The following is a 24,784-nucleotide window of genomic DNA, read 5'->3' as shown; positions in this document are numbered from 1 at the left end:
ATTATGTGTTCATCAACGTTTCGTCTTTATTTCGAGACTTCCTCTGAATGAATCCAGAGGAAGTCTCGAAATAAAGACGAAACGTTGCTGAACACATAATACGGTTTGTTCCTTTTTATTCCTCTATTTTGTCGGAATACTATTTCCATTATTTTCATTATATATATATATATATATATATATATATATATATATATATATATATATATATATATATAAGATAAGATAAGAATAGAAGAAGATATATAGAAGAAGATAGATAGAAGAAGATGAATGCGCACCCTGTGGAATTTCTACAGGTTCCGCTAGTTTAAATAAAACCAATATAAAATAAACAGTTAAAACTATAGTTGACTAGCAGGTCGTTCGGCCTTGCCCGGTCGTAAAATACACATAAGTATTATATTTTAATTAATGCAGCTTCCTTATTTATTATTATGCAGTCAATTCTCTATCGATTATTATGTTGTACCTAATATATAGCAATGATTTCAACCGTAAAAAAATATAACACGAATGCCATCAGCTAGAATCGAAACCCAACCATATAGCTCCCCAGCCTCTTCCATGAATGTATGACCTAAATCCATACGTATACAAAACCTGCAAAAAACGTTGTTTAAACTATAACTTTTAACCAGCGCATGCGTAGAAAAAAAAAGGATATAGTCGACACCATGCGAAGGCTAAGTTTTTTTTTTTAGTTTTTATGTTTTAGCAGCTATTTTATAGGCTAAAAAAAAAACAAATCGAAAGGCTACCATGGCTTACACTGTATGGCTGATCCCTCAGAGCCTTCAACCTCCACAAGAGTGTAACCTACAACTGAATTGTACCATTTTAAGCATGATTAGAACATTAACGAAATTCAGAAATAAAACGAAAAAAAATTGTAAAATACGAAGGTCGTTCCAAAAGCAAATACTTTTATTTTTAACTCAAAAACTAAGATGGGACAGGAGTGGTGCCATTAAAACAAGCGACATTTTATGTTCCAGAATTTATTTGTCTACATAGTCACCATTATTCTTAATGCCTGTTTACTAGTTATTTTGAGGTCTCATTAACTGCATCGGTTTTATAAACGTTCTACAGGCACCAGCGAATGTTGATCGGTTCAATTTTTTCTTCATGGAGAAATTCAGTGACGCATATCTTATTCTGACGCACTCTATGACAGGGTTTGTTTTTTTTAGAATCTCACACCGTAAATATCTGCAACGGAGATGAAACTTTCAGGTCATGAATGCAAAGGTTCTGTCATCATAACAATGCAATTTGCAATCCCTTCTCATTGATTCGGGCGAAATAAAAATTATAAGGCATTACTTTTCGAACTTCTTTCGTACTTGCTCAGGTTTGTAGCGTTACGCTGGACCACTTCTTTAATATCAGGATATCATTCAAACGGCGACTAACACATAAACAGGTAGAGTCCCGCTGTGTAGATGACACATAGCAATAGTTTGTTAACTAAAAATTATTTAAAGAAAAAAGGTAATAGAATTCCGGATCAAATGCATTCTTTTTTTTTTTAATTTTCTTCTTTTTTTTTTGGTAAATATTGCTAATAAAAATATTTTAACTTACATACAAATATTTTTCATGCCGATACGTTTATTTGGGTTTGTATTACTGTACACATAGATTCGAAAAAGTTGTCAAAAAACAAATATATAACAAATAAATGTTATCAAAGGCAAGATAAGTTACTTTTCTACCAAACTGGATATATTTTTTGTGTTTTTATTCAATGTAACATATTTATTCAGCTCGAAAAACATGCAGTGTTTACCGATGTATTGGACAATTCAAAATGGCTGCCGACTCTCTCTTACACACGGTAAGTTCGAGAAAAGGTGTTATAAATAATAAACTAGACAAAATACTATTAAAAAAACACCGAATATATGTCAACCTATGTCACGGTAATATATATTGAGCGAATTTCTAACAGTATTTTGTCTAGTTTATTATTTTTTTCGAATCTATGTGTACAGTAATACAAACCCGTTTATTTTCTATGGAAGAGCGTGCAGTAATTTCAGACGAGAATACACGTCTTCAGCTTACACCATCTAAAATAATGCTATCTATTCTCAAGTTTTATAGGTCAGGAATTTGGTGCTGATAAAATACACCAGCACAGCATCAGAATTTATTTTCTTTTTACCAGTCTAAAGACTTCAAACCGAAATCATTTTCAAATTGTCACGAAATAAAACACGTATCGGCAGAAAAACATTATGTATAGCTTAAATTTTTTTATTAGTAATGTTTACTGAAAGGAAAAGAAAATTCGCAAAAGAAAACTATTGTACGATTGCATGTACACTGAAAACGATATTTCGATCCGGAATTATGTAATCTTATTCTTTAAATCGTGTTTATTTCCTTTGTTATAGAATACTCCATGTGAAAAAGTATAAAACCTCATAAAGAAAGTTTTAAATTCGTGTTTTAATTTTGTTGTGGTTTATAGTTTAGTCTGCAATAAAAAACCAAAAATCTCATAAGAAGTCATACGCTTTACAATCATGAGTTAGTTGGATTGGGTTTTTATAGTTTAGTTTGTAGTAAAAATATTTAAACACTCATGAGAGCTTACGCACGAAGCCTTAAAATCACGATTTAGTTAAGTTGTTTGTACATCAACCAACCCAATAAAATTCCAATCGCTTTCATTGTTCACATATTCTATTCGGTCAAATGACTATTTCAATAAAATTAGAGAGATTCGCCGTTTGATTTAAAAGATATAGAAGAGTACATATGGCGCCTGCATTACATGAGATCCCAGCAAAAAATATATATATCGCCGCTAATTATTATCCTCAACTCTAATTAATGACATTCAATTTCGATATCGATTCTCAAACCAAAAAAGAAATCAATCTTTTCTTGAACACACTATTTTGTCAAAAATAAAATCAGAAGAAAACCTTTAACCACACCTATCCTGAGTCGACATTATGAAATACCAGTGGCAAGTGAAGTGTATTTACAGGACGACTGGAAAGAAATGTTGAGATAAGCAGAGAGCACATATAGCCTAGAATTCTCAAATGGTCACCCGTCTTTGTACCAACCAGACTTAAAGTTGCTTAACTTCGGCGATCTGACGAGAACCGGTGTGTCAACGCCATTATGCCGGATATATATATATATATATATATATATATATATATATATATATATATATATATATATATATATATATATATATATATATATATATATATATATATATATATATATATATATATATATATATATATATATATATATATATATATATATATATATATATATATATATATAAGCTCAATAGTAAGAATAGAGCAATATATAAGTTTCGTGGTTAAATTTTAAATTCTGAAAACAAAACAACAACATATAGACACATATATTCGATTTAAGAATTTATTGTTTGACAAAAAGAATATATAGAAGGGGTTATGTTAATTTCCTTAATCCATGGATTTTCAATATTGGCGCATATCATCAGAGGAAATGAAATGTGGTTAGCAAAATGTTCAGCTGCGAATGGGCGCTATTTTTGCTTTTCAGCACAATTATTGAAAACCGCATTTCATTTCCTCTGATAATATGAGCCATTATTGAAAATCCACGGATTAAGGGAATTAACATAACCCCTTCTATATATTCCTTTTGTCAAACAATAAATTCTTAAATCGAATATATGTGTCTATATGTTTTTTCAGACTTTAAAATTTAACCACTAAACTTATATATACATATATATATATATACAAATGTATACACATACATACAAATATATATACACATACATACATATATATACATATATATACACATACATACATATATATACATACATATATATACATACATGCATATATATACATACATATATATACATACATATATATAATACATATATACATATATATAATACATATATATATATACACATACATACACACATATATACATACATACACACATATATGTATACATACATGCATACATACATATATATATATATATATATATATATATATATATATATATATATATATATATATTTCTCTTTGAAATTTCAAAATATTTCCGAAATAATTTCTTATTACGGAGTTTTCCAACTTTATTTTTCAACTTCGTTTTATCTGAAAAATCGAAAAAAAAAATCGGCAACGATTGTGACTCAAAAATTAGGTATATTTTATTTCATCATTCTAGTATATGTAAAAAATAAGACCCCCCCCCCCCAGAAAAAAAAACAAAAAAAACTTCTGATAAGATCGCTTTGGAGGGGAGAAATATGAGAATTTGTTTTTACATATTATTTTATTTCAGTTTGTATATAGTTCAACTTGTTTTTATTTTTTTCGTTTTTAAGTTTGTAAAAAATTAACGACATCCATCAATTATTTGATTTCTGAGAGAATTTTAAAAATTATCTTGTTCTCACTGTTTACATCAAAATACGCAGAAATAAAATTGGGTTCTTTTTTTCCGTTTTTAGGTTTTTGGGAAATTTATTGAAAATCGTTAAGTTTTACGAAGAGTAAAAAAAATATGAGATTAAAAAAAATCTTCCTCCTTGGGAATATAGCAAAAATTACAGTGAATCAATTTTACTGCTGTTATTTGCTATGGGAGTCGAAAATTCCGCATTAATTATGGTCATATCTCTTTCTCTCTCTCCATCTACCCCTCTCTTTCTCTCTCGCACTATATATATATATATATATTTATATATATATATATATATATATGTGTGTGTGTGTGTGTGTGTGTGTGTGTGTGTGTATACAATAGGTATGTATCTGCATGATTAAAATCGTTTAGAAATTTATCTTTACACTTTTCATTCAATTGGTTTTCTAATCTAGTTTATGTTTAAAGTAAGTTTGTATGTATATATATGCATAAATGTATGCAAACACACATACATCAGAGGTAAAAATTAATACAAATTATCAATCCTAATCTCAAAATACAACGTCGGAAGTTACATCGGCCGAAATGTTGCGAGAATAACATCTAAGGTGAAAACTATAGTTTGAAGAATTCAAATAATACAAACTATAAATCCTCGTATAACCCCCCCCCCCGAATTTTTTGTTTATCTGAAATGATTTTGTTTTTTTTTATTCTCTCCACAGAAATTACAATGCACACGAAGCTGGCATCACATGTATGGTATTGGCACGAGACTCGGACCTGAACTTTTGGTATTTGATGTTTTATTTCTTTATATGCGAAATTAAGCATCGATTTTACTTTTGTTTGGTTGTTTTCTTTTATGGCATATCAACTTTTTATTTTATGCCGAATTCAGCCATTTTAGTAAAAAAATATTTATTCTTCAAATTCTTTATATCTCTAAATATTTATTCATGGTGTTTCGTTTCGTGTTTTTGATTAGCGGCATATCAGCTCTTTTCATGTTATTTAATGCCGAACCAATTATTTTGGTAAAAGATTCTATGCTTCGAGTTTTTTTTTACATCTTCAAATATTTATTTATGTTACTTAGCTTGGTTGTTTTGTTTTATGGCATGTCAACCTTTTTCAGGCGATTGAATGCTAAATTAAGTCAGTTTTGTAAAGGTTTTATGTTTCAAATTCTTTATATCTTAAAATATGTATTCATGGTGTTTGGTTTTATTCTTTGATTCTCTGTGTATCAACCTTTTTCGAATTATTCAATACCTAATCCGGTCATTTTGGCAAAAGATTTTATGCTTTAAGTTATTTATGTCTCCAAATATTTATTTATGGTGTTTTGTTTGGTTGTTTTGTAGAGGAAAATTGTTGTTTTTGGTTTTCGTTTTGCAGAACATGATTGAGTTTTGCAAAAGGACAAGTAAAAAAGGCAATAATATCATTGTTTGATGCGTTTTAGGTAAAAAAGCCCGCATCTCCAGAGGGTGTAATCGGTTAACATTAGATTGTTTTCTATATATCCTCATTTTAGAATAAGGAGTAAAAAATAACCAGTGCAACTCCTACCCCCCACCCAAAAGCAAACAAACACAAAAAAACAAAGAAAAAAATTATGTTTTTGATTAGTTTTTATGCGTGACATTGAGACCACATTTTTATCCATTCTTTGAGATTAAGTTTCCCGATATTTCCTTTCGACATTTTTGATAAACAATGGAACCAAATACGCTGACCTTTGAACTTTGACAACTCTATAGTTTTTGAGTGAACATTGTCACTTAATAATGGTGGGAAAATTGTAAATAAAACTTTTTCACTAAAAACATAATTTATGTCCTCGAAAAAAGAGAAATAACATCCGATATTCTGATATAAGTAATTATTGATGATTAGAAAAACCTTGTGTGAAATATACTTTATCCAATTCATATGACGTTTCGATAAAAAGATTTCCGAGTTTGACAAGATACACCTAAAGAAGGTCGGAGGTTACATCGACCAAAACATTGTGCGAATAACACTCCAGATGAGGACAGTAGTGCAAATAATCCAAATAATATGGATAAAATCGTAACCAGCAAGGAAGCAGTCCTGCAGTATTGTATTCCACAGATGGGCAGGCTTTGCAAAGCGCTGTCCATGAGAAATCTGCATAGCGTCAGGTATATGTAAGAAGAAAAGAAAGTCTTATGTTTTTCGTTGTGGTAGAGAGACGAGTTCTTGCTGTGAATATCTTACACAGAAGAAATAAAGATTTGTGCTTACTCGCGCACCTTCCAAGAAAATAACGATAGAGTAGAGTAGAAGATATTAGAGAGAGAGAGAGAGAGAGAGAGAGAGAGAGAGAGAGAGAGAGAGAGAGAGAGAGAGAGGATGGAGAAAGGGGGAGCGACTAGTAACGTCTCTTCTATGAGAAGAGATAATTTCCACTATATTGCGAATTCGATTCTGTACTCTTTCAAAGGAGGAGAAAGTGCCTCGCGCAACACTTTCACAGATATGGCAGAAGTATTCCGTCTTAAAATAAAACAACATGGCAGGAAACCTGTATTTTCATCATATCGTGAGTAAAATTGAAAAACAAACAAACACTTGTTAATAACTCAGTTTAGTAAACTCATTGGGAGGAAGTTAGATGTAAAGTCAGGTAAAGATTTTAAAAAATAAACAACGCACTAAGTGGAGTGAACTCTGACCTACAATTTTCACCACTGACAATATAACATATATATATATATATATATATATATATATATATATATATATATATATATACAGTAGCGTCCAAAACTAAGGGACAAAATTTAAAAACCTAATATTTGTCAGAAATAACAACTGTGAAAAGCTAAAATTTTGACAACTGGTAGTCGTTATCATCCATAATAACGTACTAAAATTTGAATCATTTGCAAAGGATAGAAAAAGAATTATAACAATTATTTATTTTAAAAATAGGAACGTCCAAAAGTAAGGGACAAAATTGAGAAAAACAATGCAAACAGCTAAAAAAACAATAAAAATACAATCAATATTTAGTAAATGAGCCCTTGCTCTCAATGACAACTGCACATCTTCGACTACAAGAACGAATCAGTTCTTGACAATCCTCCATACTAATTTTAGACCATTCTTCTTGAAGCTTCACCCACAAATTCTCGGTGTTAATGGTATTTCTTTCTATAACTTTCACTCCTACATCTAAACCTAATCGCCTGAAGTGTTTCTCCGGCAGAATGACGATGGGTCTGCCCAGGTATTTTTTCGCCGGCCAGAGTGCTTGTATTTTATGGCGTTAGCTTTATAAATCCCACTTTTCGAACATTGTGTCACATCTTCTCATCGTGTGATGGAGATAAATATAGTGATTCGAAATCTTTTACCACTTAATCGAGCTATGTCATCTTTAGTCGTCTTGCGCATCTTCTGACGGGGTTTTATTAAGGGTTCACCTGCATGTGTTTCTGATAATTAAATGACCAAATCGGGACCGTTTTTTAAGCACAAAGACCACTCCAAAAGTAAAATAAAACCCTATTTTTTAACTCTAAAAGTTGAAGAGCTACAAAGATGAGAGTGATACCATTAAAACGAGTGACCTTTTGTGCTCCAGAATTCATTTTTCTACATAATCACCATTATTCTCAATGCACGTTTGTCAGGAATTCAACGATGCATTTCTGCTTCTGACGCACGTTCATGACAGGGGTTGCTTTCTTAGAGTCTCACACCACATCTGCGACAGAGACATTAAAGTTTCAGGTGATTTAGTCATTATCACAATGCAATTTGCAATCCTCTCTGATCCATTTGGGTTGGAATAAAATAGGAGTCATTACTTTTGGAACTCGTATATATAAGTCTTTTTATTTTTATATTATCTTTTATATTTACTCATTATTTGCAACATAAAGATTAAACTTTCAGGTCATGAATGAATGCATAAGTTCAGTCATCATAACAATGCAACTTGCAATCTCCTCTGATCCATTTGAGTGGAAGAAAAGATGAGCCATTACTTTTGGAACGACCCTCGTATATTAGATGAAATCGTTACAGAATTCGTAAGAGATTCAAAGTCGTTTGGTCTTAGGTCACATAATGTATTTGTACCGTTTTTATTTCTTTTCAGGATTGTGACTGGTTCGTTTGACAACTCTGTTCGTATTTGGTCGATTGATGGAAAACTTATCCACAGATTAAATAACTTTCTCGCTCCGGTCTCAAGTCTCTGTTACTGCCCTTTGGACAATACAATTTGGGTCACGGCTGGACTTTCTTCGGCCTGTCTTTTAGAACCAAAATCTGGGGACAATGTAAGTAGAAACAAAACGGAATCATTTTACTCAAATATACACAAAGCAAACACGTCTAAATAAAAATAAATTTTGAATTATTATTTTTAATACAGGGTGTTTCAAAAGTCTTGGGAACATTACAACATTATTAATGTTGTAATGTTCCCAAGACTTTTGAAACACCCTGTACTTACAACATGCGAAATCATATGTAATCCAGGCTGATGATTGATACAAAATTATGGACAATGACAATATTTTATTTGGTTTCTCAAAAACTTTGTTTATGGAAGGGAAAAGATGAAGCTGCTTCAAAAAGTGTTTTTTTTTCTTTTCTAACTAAGCAGAACAAATCACGCAACGTCCCGAATATATGCATGGTTGTAAAGAGCAGTATGTTGGAGTTCTCTGAAACCCAGAGTAACCAATGCTATAAACGGCTGACCCAGATAGGCGGTGCCTTCAATAAGTTTTCGATATTTTTTAGCTCCTTACATCAAGTGACTTAATGCCTTGTCTGGAGCGATTTCCATAAAAAATAGATCACCAAACAGGTTTAATTTGCGACTTCTATAACTTTCTCTCAATGGCGTACACAGATCTAATAATGGCTATGATGAGCCTTGTATACCTCAAAGATTAAAGTATAAGTCCTAGTACTTAAAATATTACGAGGAAAGTAAATAGTTTGAATACAATTAGATGTATGCTCAGTTTAGATGCCTCATATGCACACCATTAGTCTCATGGAAGTTGTTTGTCTGTGTATTTTCTCTGCATTTTATTTAGATGGTTACCAATTTGTTACCTCCTTTTGTCATTATTACAAAATGAACCATTGTATTTGTCAATATAAACAACATTAATCACTTTACCATTTTCAAATAACTATGCTTTTTCTAAATGAATGTACTTTATTAATTCTTTTTTATTGCATAGTTTAAAGATTGAAATTTTATTTTGCATTATGTATGCAAAAATATTGTCACGTAAATGGCCCCCATTTTCAGTTTTGCAAATACGAGCTCTTTGTAAGGACAAGTGACATATGCGCCACCCTATATAAACCTTCGTCTGTACCTTTGTCGATCTTTCTCATGCATTCGGAATTTACGTCCACCTCCATTCACTCTAAGCTCGATTGATTTCTTCTGCTAGGTGACAGAATCTGTGGGGACCTTCCAGCAACAAGAAGAAGAAACATACCATCTTCAAATTGTAAAATTCGTTCCTGAGCTGAATGAAGTAATTGGTAAGTTTGACCTTTCCGCTGTTTTGACCAAGATTTTCAAGAGATTTTTTGCTTTTCTTCCAATTTTTGTCTTTTAATCAAAAGCGCCAACATCGAAAGCATTGGAATTCAGTTCTGAATAGATTGAAGACTGTAGTCAAAAATTCAAAATATGGAACCAGAAGTAGAAGAAACTTACACAAAACAGTTTGGACGATATCTTTTCTTCACACACACACACACACACACACACACACACACACACACACACACACACACACACACACACACACACACACACACACACACACACACACACACACACACACACACACACACACACACACACACACACACACACACACACACACACACACACACACACACACACACACACACACACACACACACACACACACACACACACACACACACACACACACACACACACACACACACACACACACACACACACACACACACACACACACACACACACACACACACACACACACGCACGCACGCACACACACACACACACACACGCGCACGCGCGCGCGCGCAAGAAAATAAGAGAAAATGAAAAATAGTCTAATTCTGTCTTTCTTTTATGATATCTTTCTTCCTTACTCTCATTTTTATCATTCTCGTTCATTCTTTTTCTGTCTTTTTTCTCATTCTTTTTACTTTTTCTTTCTTTTGCATTCTTTCTATTTTTTCTCTTTCTCACTATTTCTTTATTTCTTTCTACCCATGGCTTTCTCTTTCTTTCTTTCTTTCTTTCTTTTGCTTCATTTCGCTTTCTTTCTCTCCTTTTCCCCCTTTCTTTGATTGCACATGCTCTCTTTCCACCAGAATTTTAAATGTTTCGTTTTCAGAAAAAAATGAACGAAAATCAAAGCAGTATTAAATAAACAAAATAAAATAAATTAAAACACAAATAGGATAGATAAACAACAAAAACAAAAACAAAAAATATGGAATTTTACTTTCAATAAAATCAATAAGTGGACCAGAATCAAACAATAGAATAAAACGTAAGGTAATCACAAATAGTTATATAAAAACAAGCCAAAATGGAGATAACGTTTGGTTGAAGATTTGAGTCCAAGAAGAATTAATCCGTCGAATTCTCGTGCGTACATCTCTCTTCTAATAACCAATTATTCATAACCGTCTCCGACAATAAAGATATATTGTTATATTTTCATATATCAGTGTGTTGTCGTTCTTCTAAACACGGTAGATATACAGCAATAACAAAGGTAAAAAAGAAAGAAATATGGCATCTCCATTCTTAGAAAACATAACCAAACACAAATCCAAAATAAAACCTATTTGTTATTTAATTATTGGAATCATTTGAAATAAGTAATTTGTATATTTAGTCATTTGTTTTCGGACTATTTACCTCATATTGTTGTTTCACGACGTTTCGGCCAACTATTCCTCTGGCCTTCTTCAGGTGATTAACCGCGACGGGATAGAAATGCCGAATCTCTTAACTTTATCTTCAGTAATCACTGCCTTCCATAGTTGTTGTTGTCTCACCACGCTTTGGCCAACTAATCCTCTGGCCGACTTTGGGTAGGATTGAAACCGCTATCTTCAGACTGCTCAACTGAAACTATAAAGATTCAATGCCTCTATCCACTGCATTACTGATCCCGGGGGCCAGAGGAATAGTTTGTCGAAACGTCGTGAAACAACAACTATAAAGATGAGGATGAGAGTCCACAAATAAATGAATAAAAAATCTATTTGATGAATTCATTTCGTTATTTAATCTCACAAATTTCTGATTTCATGAAATATATTTAAAATTAATTGAACCTGATTTTAATTAATACTGGAAATTTCGGCAAAATAAGTTAGAAGCTCAAATTAGGAAATGATTACGTTTTGAATATTAAATTATGATGACTATGTTTTGAAGATCATGTTAGAAAAAATAAACACTACACTTTGGCGATTAAATTATAGAAGAGTTGCATTGTGAAGATAGAATAATGGAAGGATTACATTTTTTAGATCAAATTATGACAAGACTACATTTTGAAGATCAAATTATGACAAAACTACATTTTGAAGATCAAATTATGACAAGACTATATTTTGAAGATCAAATTATGACAAGACTACTTTTTTAGATCAAATTATGACAAGACTACATTTTGAAGATTAATTTATGAAAGGAGTATATTGGAAGGATTACATTTTTTAGATCAAATTATGACAATACTACATTTTGAAGATCAAATTATGACAAGACTACATTTTGAAGATTAATTTATGAAAGGAGTATATTGGAAGGATCACATTTTTTAGATCAAATTATGACAATACTACATTTTGAAGATTAATTTATGAAAGGAGTATATTGGAAGGATCACATTTTGAAGATCAAATTATGACAAGACTACATTTTGAAGATTAATTGATGAAAGGAGTATATTTTGAGGATCAATATTAGAATTACATTTTGACGATACAATTATGGAAGGATTGCATTTTGAAGATAAAATTATGTGAGGACTAAATTTTTAAGATCAAATTATCGAATGATTATATATTTAACATCAATATAAAAAGATTACATTTTGATAAACAAATTATTGAAGAATTGCATTTTGAAAATAAAATAATGGAAGTATTACATTTTGAAGATAGTTATGGGTGGATTACAGTTTGAAGATCAAATTATGGAATCATTTTGTGTTATGTGGATTCTTCGGATTACTGATCTCATCTTGAGGGTCACTTTCACAACGTTTTAGTCGATTTAACTTCCGACCTTCTTCATGTGTATCTTGTAGAACTCGGAAATTTGCACAGTAAACACTTTATTTACTTCACGGGGGTAACATGATCTCGTTCCGCCAGCCATAACTTGATAGAGGTCCTAAGTAATTCGCAATTGTATTTTTCGGTCGCCCACGCCGAGAATTGAACCTCCAACCTTCACGCAATTGATTTTTACAGGTATTCTAACTGCTGCATCACGGGCCTTTGCGGACAGTTTTTGTACGAAGTTTTACAGCCTTAAACCTATTTTGTGTCTAGTTATAAATATCACTATTTATTACTAATTATTACTATTATATATATACTTTTTATCTGTTTTTACATGAGCAGTAATAGTAAATAAACACATCCTAGAATTAGTCTCGAAGTCTATTTTATATAACGGTGCGTTTTCTTTACTGTTTAAATTTAAAATGTACTTAATGGTCGTGGATATGAAAATAATTCGAGCTTAATATTTAGAAATATTTGTAAAAGCACTTTGCTATAGTAGAAAAGCAATTATTGGTTTTAATAGTATAAAGCTAATATTTATAGTTTATGTTTAGGTTACTTCTTAAACCACCACCCTTTCTACTTTACTCCTACACCTCTTTTTAGTTTTGTTTTACACACGTATTAATTCCATTCCTTGTTTGTATTTATAAATGGCTTTTACCAGAAGTTGACCCGAGATCTTTACTGCAAAGTTTACTTTCATAGAAGCTAGACCGCCTGATGAGGTCTCTAGTTACTAAAAACTAGCTGACCGAAACATGCTCTTGACTGTGTAGCAATACATTACTGCTAAAGTAAAGACAAATAAAAATATACCTTGCTCTACTTCGGTGTTGAGCACTCTTGTATTAACCTCGTTATACTTTACTAGTATCCCTACCTCTGAAAATTAACAACTACAAAATTACATATATGTATGTATGTATGTATGTATATATATATATATATATATATATATATATGAACAAATGATTAATAAAACATGTTAAAAGACATCTTGAAAAAGAGTTAAAAACATATTTAATTTTAAAAAAGGAAGCACAAGATAAGTGGATAGTCCTTAATCCGCGGAGTTTCGAAGAAATACTCTCCTTCTCATCAGAGAGCAGGAATTAGCAAAATGCAGGATCGGATTTTGCATATACAAGTATTTAATGAAACTACAAGTAAGTCACAGATCTTGGTTAAAAAAAGGGTGAGGTAAGGGGAATAGGAGGCAAAAGAAAAATGATAAAAAGATTTCACATGAATGGATAGTCCGGTGAAGGGTAAAAAATCCAAGAATGGTAAAATCCAAAACGGTATATATATATATATATATATATATATATATATATATATATATATATATATATATATATATATATATAATCAAGCCAGAGATGTCTCGTGTTGCGAGGTTAAAATCGTTCGACTGGTATTAATCGTGACACCATGCACTGAAGATCCCCGAGAGGATGAAACACTAGTGTCTGTAGGTATTTAATTATTATAGTAAAAAAATAATTATGACAGCCCCTTTAAGAAATTTGTTTCTTATCGTTGAGCACTTTCAATTGAATTAAAGTCGGTCAACTTAGCTCTTATGCATAGATCATCGTATAACGATTAGATCACTGTCTGACTGACGTAAATGAACATTTAAAATTAAAATGTTTAAATTCAACGTTATTTCACGCGGTTAATGGTAGCCGAATGGATACGGTCTCCGCTAATCGAGCCAGAGATGTCTCGTGTTGCGGGGTGCGGGGTTCAAATCGTTCGACTGGTATTAATCGTGACACCCTGCACTGAAGATTCCCGAAAGGATGAAACACTAGTGCCTGTAGGTATTTAATTATTATAGTAAAAAATACTTATATATATATATATATATATATATATATATATATATATATATATATATATATATATATATTACTTACTTATTACTGTATATATTATCTATTATTTATAATTAATGGTTCCCATACTGTGTTAAATTCTATACTAGGTCTCCTTAGTAATTGATCGTCGCTCAGCATATGTGTTGCTTCTTTGAGTCATTTTACTCTCCGCCGTTCTTCTTAGTCTATAATTTTTACTTCGTCCCATAATTGTAGATGGTTTCCCTTTGTCCTTACAGACATGGCCAGCCATGACACTCAAAATGAGAACAGTAGTCATAATAATCCAAATAATACGAACAACCAATTCTCATCTCTAAAAATTACCACGTTTTTATGAACGGAATATGTTTTTGTGCATGACAAGTGTGAGTGTACTCATGACTGCTGTTCACAATGATCACTTCCTGTATTAATCGATAGAAAACGATTAAAAACAAACGAACAAAAAGCACTAAGCTGGCTATTCGATTTGTCTGCATTTATTAATTATTAATTATTGAATCACATTAAGTCATCATCAGTCGAATCTACTATCTCTCTTTTACTAGTTCTTTATCCCCCCTCTCTCTTTCTATACATATTATAAACCGCTCTATATTCACTAAAAGCTTGTTTTATTATTTAGGATAGCAAATCCGTCAACACGTGGATGTTATTGGAGATTAAATCTCTAATCGATCACGTGTTCTTTCAAAGTTCCGCCAATTCAAATGTGTCTAGACTTACTTGTCTCCTCACGTGGGCAAAATTAAGCATGAAATCTGATTTAATCCATCAAAAGGAACAATCCTTGAATAGCTTTAGGCCTTGGTAAACCATTAGTATACAAAACTATTAGCATACAAAAATCATTAATATACAAAAACCACTAGTATACAAAAATCATAAATATACAAAAACCACAACTATACAAAAACATTAGTATACAAAAATCATTATTATACAAAAAAACATAAGAATACAAAACCATTAGTATACAAAACCATTAGTATACAAAAATCATTAATATACAAAAATCATTAACATATAAAAAGCCACTAGTATACAAAAATCATTAATATACAAAAAACCATTAGTATACAAAACCATTAGTATACAAAACCATTAGCAAACAAAAATCATTAATATACAAAAACCGTTTGTATACAAAACTATTAGTATACAAAACCATTAGTATACAAAAATCATTAATATACAAAAACCGTTTGTATACAAACCTATTAGTATACAAAACCATTATTATACAAAAACATTAATATGCAAAAATATTAGTATGCAAAAACATTAGTATACAAAAATGAAACTATTCGTTTCCACATTAAATAAACACACAACAAAGACGAGAATTCGCCTCGGCGACACAGTAACGTTTGGAAATTCCTTAAGTAGGATTAACTCCATGGTGTGGATGTGGTATTGTGGTGAAAGGTGCCGATTAAGAGTAATTTCAAAGATTCATATGGAAAAACCCTCGCCCCCTCCCCAATTTTCTTACAGCTTCATGCCCAAATTTGTTGTTAGTTGTTATATATTTTTTTTTACACAGTGATCACCACTTATCAAGGCCCGGAAGCCACTCAGGGATAAGGGTTATTGCAAGTACATTACGTTAGTGTGGAGATTTGATGATGTGTTTACTTAAGGAGGCGGTTCATTATGAATTTGTTAACGTTGGACTTGAAGACATCCAAGTTGTAGTCCGGTGGGAAGCAGGCAGACGGAACAGAGTTCCACGAGCGTGCAGTTCTAAGAAAGAAGCTTTGTTCATGGAATCTACGTTTTGATTTAGGCACAGATACAGAGTGGGGGAAATTTTTCACAGTGGATTCAGCTAGACGGGTGTTTTTTGTGAAAGATTGGCGAGGGGGGACCAGAGATTGGAGTTCAAACGAGCACCTGCCATGGAAATAACGATAAAACAAGGATAGGCTCGCAACGTCTCTTCTCCGTCTGCCTGTTTCCTACCGGACTACAACTTGGATGTGTTCAAGTCCAACGTTAACAAATTCCTAATGAACGGCCCCCTTAAGTAAACACTTCATCAAATCTCCACACTAACGTACTGTACTTGCAATAACCCTTATCCCTGATTGGCTTCCGGGCCTTGATAAGTGGTGACAACCGTGTAAAAAAAAAGTGTTTCATCTATCAAAAAGGAAAAATGATCAATATATTTGAATAGAAAAAAAAAAGATCCGTAACATACTTACATACGAACCTTGCAATAAAGTGCAATCATTTCACTAAAAAGGTATGCTCAACTAAAATTATTAATCTCCCCGGCCTAACGTTCACAGGGAACATGAGTGGGAACCATAACATTGAGAATATTGCCGCTGTGAAGAAGGTAGACTCTCTCTACGGTGCTAGAAAACTACTATCGCCTAAAAGTATCTTGTACCTTTATAACGCCACCATTCGCCCATGTATGGAGTACTGTTGTCACATTTGGGCTGGTGCATCTGCTACTAGTCTCTCATTACTAAACAGGGTTCAAAAGACAGTCACCAACCTGATAGGTCCTGAACTGTCATCTAAGTTTCAGCCTCTGTCTCACCAACGAAATGTTGCATTCCTCTGCCTGCTCTACAAGTATTTTAATGGTGAACGCTCTGACGAACTGCAAGCATTTGAACCCTCTCGACGAAAATACCCCCGAAAAACCCGACTAGCAGCCAAATCCCACCCCTACACAGTGGAGATCCCTAGATGTAAGAGAGCTTTCTATTCCAGTCGTTTCCTCTTCAGAACTGCTAGACTTTGGAACTCCATTCCGGGTCCCTGCTTCCCCAACTGTACTGATATGCAGAAGTTCAATGTGAACAAACATCTTTCTGCCCTACATAGTACCCCTATAGCTTATGTCCCTGATAGTACATCATAGTGGCAATATGCGTTGTTTAGGGTGAAAATGTAAAAAAAAAACCCTAAAAAGCAAAATTTTCACTTGCAAACAAAAAGTAAACTGCACCAAAGTCTAAATATTCCAGTTTTTAAAGTTTTTCCTGTCTCTAGTTAAACCAGATTGCGTATTGACATGAACATTTTTATGACATTTTTTAAGCCTTACTACTTCTATCATGGCTTATGACTAATTGGAAACGAATGTTTTGTCTGTGAAGATTACTGTACATGGCTAACCTACTATTTTCATCCATTTTAAAACATTTTTTACCAGCTTCCTTCTCCTAGATGAATTGCCCTTGCCGTGGCTAATGAGATTTATCTACCCCTAAAAATAGCAAACATTTCACTAAAAAGCGGACATTCCACAAAATCGAGCAAAAAACAGCACATGAAGTAACAGTGCACTATGCATTCACATTCAAGACAATCATTAATATTGCACTGAAAAAACGACCATGCTAGTGAAACCGAGCATTTCACACACACACACACACACACACACACACACACACACACACACACACACACACACACACACACACACACACACAGATTCAATTTAAGAACAAACATTACATTAGAAACGGATATTCCACCGAAAACAACTTTTTCATGAAAGAGAGACATCCTACGAAAAATATACATTTCGTTAACAACAAAAGATAAGCTAAGAAACCAACTATAATCGAGAGTGATCCCAAGGCTTTCTTTTCATTGAAGTTTAGGGTGTGGCACTATTTCGTAAGTGCCACTGCGTTGTTGTCCCCTCCCCACCAAACCCGGGAAAGGGAGACTAATTTGGTCGCTCTCGGAGCGATACAGGGGAAAAAGGGACCGCAATGCAATTCGACAGAACTTTTTCTCTTTTTGGTCAACGCAACCATGGGATAAGCACGTATATTTTACTATCTCTGTAAAACGGGGGGGGGGGAGGGTATCCTCTCTTCCCCAGCAGTTTGTTAAGGGTAGTTAGCTTTTAAAGAGTTAATGGTTAGAGTTAAGTGTTATGAGTTGTTAATTGTCTTTATTGTAAAATATTGTACTATATCTTGTAAAAATAAATAAATTTTCTTATATATTACAAGGGGGTGGCGCCATTACATTCCCAGAATTACTCCACTTGATCTTGATCCTCCCCTTATAATGCTGAGTTTTAGCAAGATGGCGTCAAGTACCATTTTTTACGTCTTTGCCATTACTCGATCGAGATATGAACCTCGGTCTCCCGGCCCATTAACGAACACTATTACCATTATTCCAAATGGGCGCCAAAATGGACATTCTACTAAAATGGACACTCCATTTAAGAATGAATATCATTTAATAATAGAAATCTCACTAAAGAACGATGTTCACCGTTTCTCTTTTTTATATTTTAGGGACAACAAACAGAAAACGTCTGATCGTGTGGAAGTACAATTCTTCTGGTTGCGTTACAGCCCTTAAAAGCAGGCATTCAATCGAAAGCATTTGTTACAGTAAGTAAATACAATTTATAAAACCTCAAAACTATTAATGTGTTATTTATTAGGAGTTTCTGCGCGACTCGTTATCAGAGATTGCTTACTGATTATAATCAGTAGTGTTCTATGTGTTACATATTAGCGACCCTACGTCAGTAACGATTAAATTAGCTAGTGTGAATTTTAACAAGGATTACTCTTAGTGCATGTCAGGATAACCTAGCTGCAACCAAAACCGTACACAGAGACGGGTGATGTAGGGACAAGGCACGGACAACAGCGATCAAGACACTGTAAATAAAACAAAGCCGAACGACGACGGATAATGTCATGTTTTTGAGGAGAGAAAACTAAAATTTTCAGTCAGTTTTCTTCGGGAAGCCAAGCGAACGAGATACGGTCAAATGAAATAGAAAACTAATAATCCAAGTGAATGATACGAATGTCACACATTTGTAAAGTTAAAAAGTTAAATTTAATAAGTAAATAAATATTTTTTTAGTTATTTACTCTCTTTCTCTTGAGTCAATTCTCTCCAATAAAACCTTAAAGTAACTCAGCGAACGTTCCATTTGTGCCATCATTCTGCATGTAAAGAAGAAAAAAAAATCAACGAAGAGAAACAGTAAAGTCAGTAAGTAATGAAGAGGAAAACGGGTAATTCAGTCATGTTTTATATCTAAAACGGACATTTAAGCTTGCTGCAGACTTTTAGAAAAAGAAGAAAAAGATTGCATGAATTAAACGCGAAAGCCGCATAAAAGAAGATAGGACAAAAAAAAGCTCGTATAAAGAACATTTTAATAAAGAAAACATTACACAAGGGGTTTTAGTGACAACAAGTCTCTACACATTTCCAGGACTCTCTGCATTTTACGATGACTATTGCAAGTTTCTTTGCATCATCGCAACAGCTGCTTTCCATTGATTTCTCCCTACAAACGATCGTTGATCATCTCTAGAATTTGATTAACGCTAGGCCTCCTCAAGATTCTAGCATAATCTGCACCTTTCTAGTGAAAGTCTGGTTGATGCTGTCCCTCTGTCTTTTTTTCATTTCGTTGACTCTTCATAACCAGTTAGTATACTGTACTGAAGCGGTACTCACCCTAGGCAGGTTGAACCGGCTTGTTCCATAGGAGGAAGTTTTATGGGATTATGAAATTCACAAGTGATCCCCAAATTACGATAATGCAAATTACTTTGCAGTAGTTATTGTAAAAGGAAGGGGAGATGACGGCCTTTGATTTTTGCAGTTCTTGGTATTCTCAAATAGTCACTCATCTGGTACTGACCAAACTCAACATTGCTTAACTTTGATAATTTAACGAGAACCCGTGTGTTCATATGCTGTATTTCTACCAGTTAGTGGGGTACCAGTAAAGACTAATGCCACTGCATATGCATGAAAGTATGTGTTTTTTTTTGTGGAAGATCTGTTTATGGCATTTCTGGCAATTTTGCTTTCTTTGGGCTCGTGTTATTTCTTTTCTATGTTTTTGTTTTATTTATATTGCCGCTTTCGTGTGGCTGCTTTGGATTCGTTGTTTATACGAGATGGTTTCTGCATTCAAGGATTTTCTTCAATATTCTGCTATTTTCATGATTGCGGTCTATAGTATGGTTAAAATTTTTCCTAATTTCTCCAAGCATTTTTAGCTTTTTATTGAAGTACTTTAACAGTTATTGGTATTTGAATGATTTTCCTACAATAATTCTTCTTCTTCTTCTTCTTCTTCTTATTATTATTATTATTATTATAATAATTATCATTATCATTATTGTCATTATTATTATAATTATCATTATCATTATTATTATCATTATTATTATCATTATTATTATTATTATTATCATTATTATTATTATTATTATTATTATTATTATTATTATTATTGTTATTATCATTATCATCATCATCATTATCATTAATATCATTATTTCTGTACAGAACATATCTAAGAACATTGCCAGACATATAAGTTAGCTTTGTGTGAAATTTGCAAAAGATAGGCTCAGCCGTTTTGGAATCTATCAGGAAGGAACTCACGCACACACACAAAATTACTTTTATATAATAGTAGATAGTATTACTATCATTATTATTATTATTAGTAGTAGTAGTAGTAACAGTAGTAGTAGTAGTAGTATTAGTAGTAGTAGTATTCACTTTTTCTTACATTAGTTATCAACAGTGATTGGAGCCTTAATGACAGCAAGTCTTCTCAGATTTCTAGTAACCACCATCTCTTTCGATAACAATGCAAATAGTTTTGCATTATCGTAGCAGTTGTCTACCATTGATTTGTCGTTCGCAACGCCCATTATTTTTCTCTGGAATTTGAGTGGTAATAAGCCTCCCCAAAGTCCCAGAACTCTTTCAGTGTAGATCTAGTGTATTCTCTCCCTCCCCAGTCTTTCCATCCTTCTTGAGCTTTCACGACTATTTTATGTGGTGTTAACCGAGACTGATGCTGCTTTGTTAGAAATTTTCTTGAATTAGTTATTTCTAACATTTTTTTTTAATAGTAAAGAACAATATTTTGTAGCAGAATAACCTTCCATTTTTTGGACGAAGACAATTAAAACCCAACAAGTTATTGCATTAAAAAACAAATTATATTCAATTATAATTACGAATACAATAAAATGTAATACTTATAGAATTGATATGTAGTTTGCTTGAAGCATTGTGTGGTATAGGTATGTAGTAGAGATTAAGAAGGCTATCACAATGCAAGGAATGAATAATAGTCGGTGTTGGTGAAAGATGACGAGAATAAGTGGCTATTTACAAATCAATAAGTAAATACATATACGTCTATATATACATATATTTATTCAGTTGTGTTAAATACAAACGTCTTACTTGTTATGTCTGCGACAATATCCATAATAATTTCGGAAAAATAAAAATAAATAATACTTATGTCAGTTTGAAGTTTGGTAGTTTACAAAATGGTTGTCTTGCAGATGTTTTTTTTTGTTGTTGAAGAAAATTACGTAACAGAAATGAGAAGTATTTTCATTCTTTTCAGTAAATTCTTTTTGAGCTCCTCACGCCCTTCCAGTAAATTCTTTGGTTTTTTTTTAACTCTGATCGTCGAAGGTCCTTGTTTTTATTGTTTATATATAGCCTCTCCTCAAGTAATAGTTAGCAATTTACATAAAGTCACTTATGCAAATTACATAAAAAGTTTTGTTAAGAATATTTTCAACAGTTTATTGAAATTTATTGCAATTTCAATTCTCTTGTGGTGGTGTTCTTTCTATGCCTTTTTCTATTACAACTTCCATTTGCCTGACGAGTGTTTGTAGTTTATATGAGTTAGTTTCTGCACGCGAAGATTTTCCTTCGAATTAAAAGTATTTTGACGCTCGTTGTATAGTTTAAGTTTTTCCTTTCATTCTAATTTTGTTGTAGTCATTTTTTTCCTTTGTTTTTTTTCGCGACTGTTCCTAGTGCTCATACTATTATTGGTATTATATACACGTTCTTCATGTTCCATATCCCTTTCAGTTTTCGGGCAAATTCTGTATATTTGTTACGTTTTTCTATCACCCTGCGGTCTGCTGAGGCGGTAAAATCTCCGATTTAGCAGATTTTCTTTCTTGTTGACTATTATAAAGTCCAGTCTCTTTGCTTTGATGCTGTTTGGTACATTCATGTCCCAGAGTATTTTGTTATTTTCGTTTTCTAGTACTGGTTTCGGTTTATGACTGTACCACTTCGTATTCAAAATATACTCTTTTGCATAGTTTTCCTACACGGTACTTGTTTAGCAAGTTTTCTGCATTCACTTATGTGATTTACTGTTTCGTCTCTTTGTCCCCATTTATTGTTTCCTATGTCCTAGCTAAATTATCATTAGTCAAAATATCATTGTTCTTTGCAGCTGTCTGTATTAAGTCTATTTCTCTGTTCAAGTGTCATTTTCATAGCCATGTCCAAGGTGTTTCGGTGAGTCTCTCTAAGGATCATCCACAAAGTCTTCAATATTTACAAATCCTCCTTCTCTTCTCTCCTTTTATGTAAAGTCGGTTAATATAATTTATTTAGATGTAGTATACTAGGCATGGTCGTTAGTTACCTAGTCTACAGATGAAGATGACAATTTTTTTTTTGTCAAGACTAAGAATGGGCTAGAATATTTTATTAGTGATGCTTCACAGAAGTTGATTCATTTTAGTAGATTTCATATTATATCATTTTGTTTCTAAGAGTTTTTTTTATTCTTTTCAATTATTATTACTAGCAGGCATATATATTACTATACTAATCTCTGTCTCTGTCTTTCTCTGTCTCTCAGAGAGAGAGAGAGAGAGAGAGAGAGAGAGAGAGAGAGAGAGAGAGAGAGAGAGAGAGAGAGAGAGATAGATAGATGGATAGATATATATACAAGATTGTTGATTGATTTATTATTTTATTAGCTATTCTATTGTATTTTTTCTTTTCGCTCTTTGAGCGATTTTTAAGAGAGAAGTTATCTGCCCTTTTGTTTACATTCTAGCCCCCCCATTCAGGGAGTATTATATATATATATATACATACTTTCAGGTGTTAGTAGTTTTCTAGCACGGTAGAGAGAGCCCACCTTTCTTGCAGCGGCCCTGGCAATGCCTTCAATGTAATTGTTCCAACTCATGTTTCCTGTGAACTTTAGGCCAAGGAGTTTGAAAGATGGACTCTCAGATAAAGAGTCGTTGGCCATTGCTATGGATGGTAGAGAGGGTTTCTTGTAATTATTGAATGAAACTAGTTTAGTCTTGGCAGCATTGAACGCGACCAACCACTTTTGTCCCCATTCCACTACAGATTGGAGGTCTTCCTCTAGTGTTTCTGCCATTTCTTTAGAAATGTGTTCATTCGTCTTCCTGTCGTACCTGCCATAGAGTGTAGTGTCATCAGCATATATACCCATCTCAGAGGCAATGTTGTCGGGGAGGTCATTTATGAATATCAGGAACAATAGAGGTCCAAGGATAGAACCCTGGGGCACCCCCGCATTTATATCATATTGTTTAGATGTACGACCGTCGAGGACAACCTGGATTTTTCTCTTATCTAAGAAGGATTTAATTATATTAAATTTATATTTTCTCCAGCTTCCAAAGCACCAATCCTTTTCTTCTCAGGTGCAAACGAAGGAACAATTACGAAATGGGAAAGAATGCAATCCAATTTCTTCATTTACAGGTGAGAAATAATAGATGTTTTGTCCAATAAAATGTGTTCTTTTAGTATTTTTTTTTCATTTCTGTAAATGCTATGCCTTTTTCTTTCTTTCTTTCTTTCTTTCTTTCTTTCTTCCTCATACAATCAAACCGCCATGAAAAACATGTTTCTTCTTCATTATTATTATTATTATTATTATTATTATTATTATTATTATTATTATTATTTATTTTTCTTCTTCTTCTTCTTCTTCTTCTTCTTCTTCTTCTTCTTCTTCTTCTTCTTCACCACGAGTTCTCACCCAGCTGTCATCAGTGATCTCTCACTGGCAATAACCACAGGTGTTCCCTGGAATCTGAGTGACAGCAAGTCTATCTAGATTTTCAGTGCTATCAATCTCTTTCTTCAACCATTTCGAATGACTAACCGTTGATTTCTCGCTGGTAGCGGCCATCGGAATTCCCTGAGGTTTGGGTAACAAAAAACTTCATTAATACCCTAGCATTCTCCACATGATTCCAGTGGAGGCCTGGCTATTATCAACAAGCAATCAATGATGATGACCTTTATGAGAACTCCTAGTG

General features: G+C 32.8%; 1 protein-coding gene across 1 annotated transcript in view; it reads left to right on the top strand.

The window, feature by feature from the left end:
* The window catches only part of LOC145276563 (uncharacterized), a 162,855-nt gene that overhangs the window by 67,960 nt on the left and 70,111 nt on the right, over window positions 1-24,784 (top strand). The window contains exons 7-11 of the mRNA XM_080127758.1: window positions 5,154-5,222; window positions 8,567-8,750; window positions 9,891-9,984; window positions 18,941-19,039; window positions 24,131-24,221. Coding sequence (XP_079983884.1) covers window positions 5,154-5,222; window positions 8,567-8,750; window positions 9,891-9,984; window positions 18,941-19,039; window positions 24,131-24,221 — 537 coding nt within the window. The remainder of the gene's footprint in view (window positions 1-5,153; window positions 5,223-8,566; window positions 8,751-9,890; window positions 9,985-18,940; window positions 19,040-24,130; window positions 24,222-24,784) is intronic.

Source organism: Euprymna scolopes, chromosome 5 (genome assembly GCF_053919585.1).
Source record: "Euprymna scolopes isolate OS-2025 chromosome 5, ASM5391958v1, whole genome shotgun sequence".
NCBI lineage: Eukaryota > Metazoa > Mollusca > Cephalopoda > Sepiida > Sepiolidae > Euprymna > Euprymna scolopes.
Note: the sequence above shows the minus strand (reverse complement) of the source record. Positions and strands in the feature narration are given on the sequence as shown.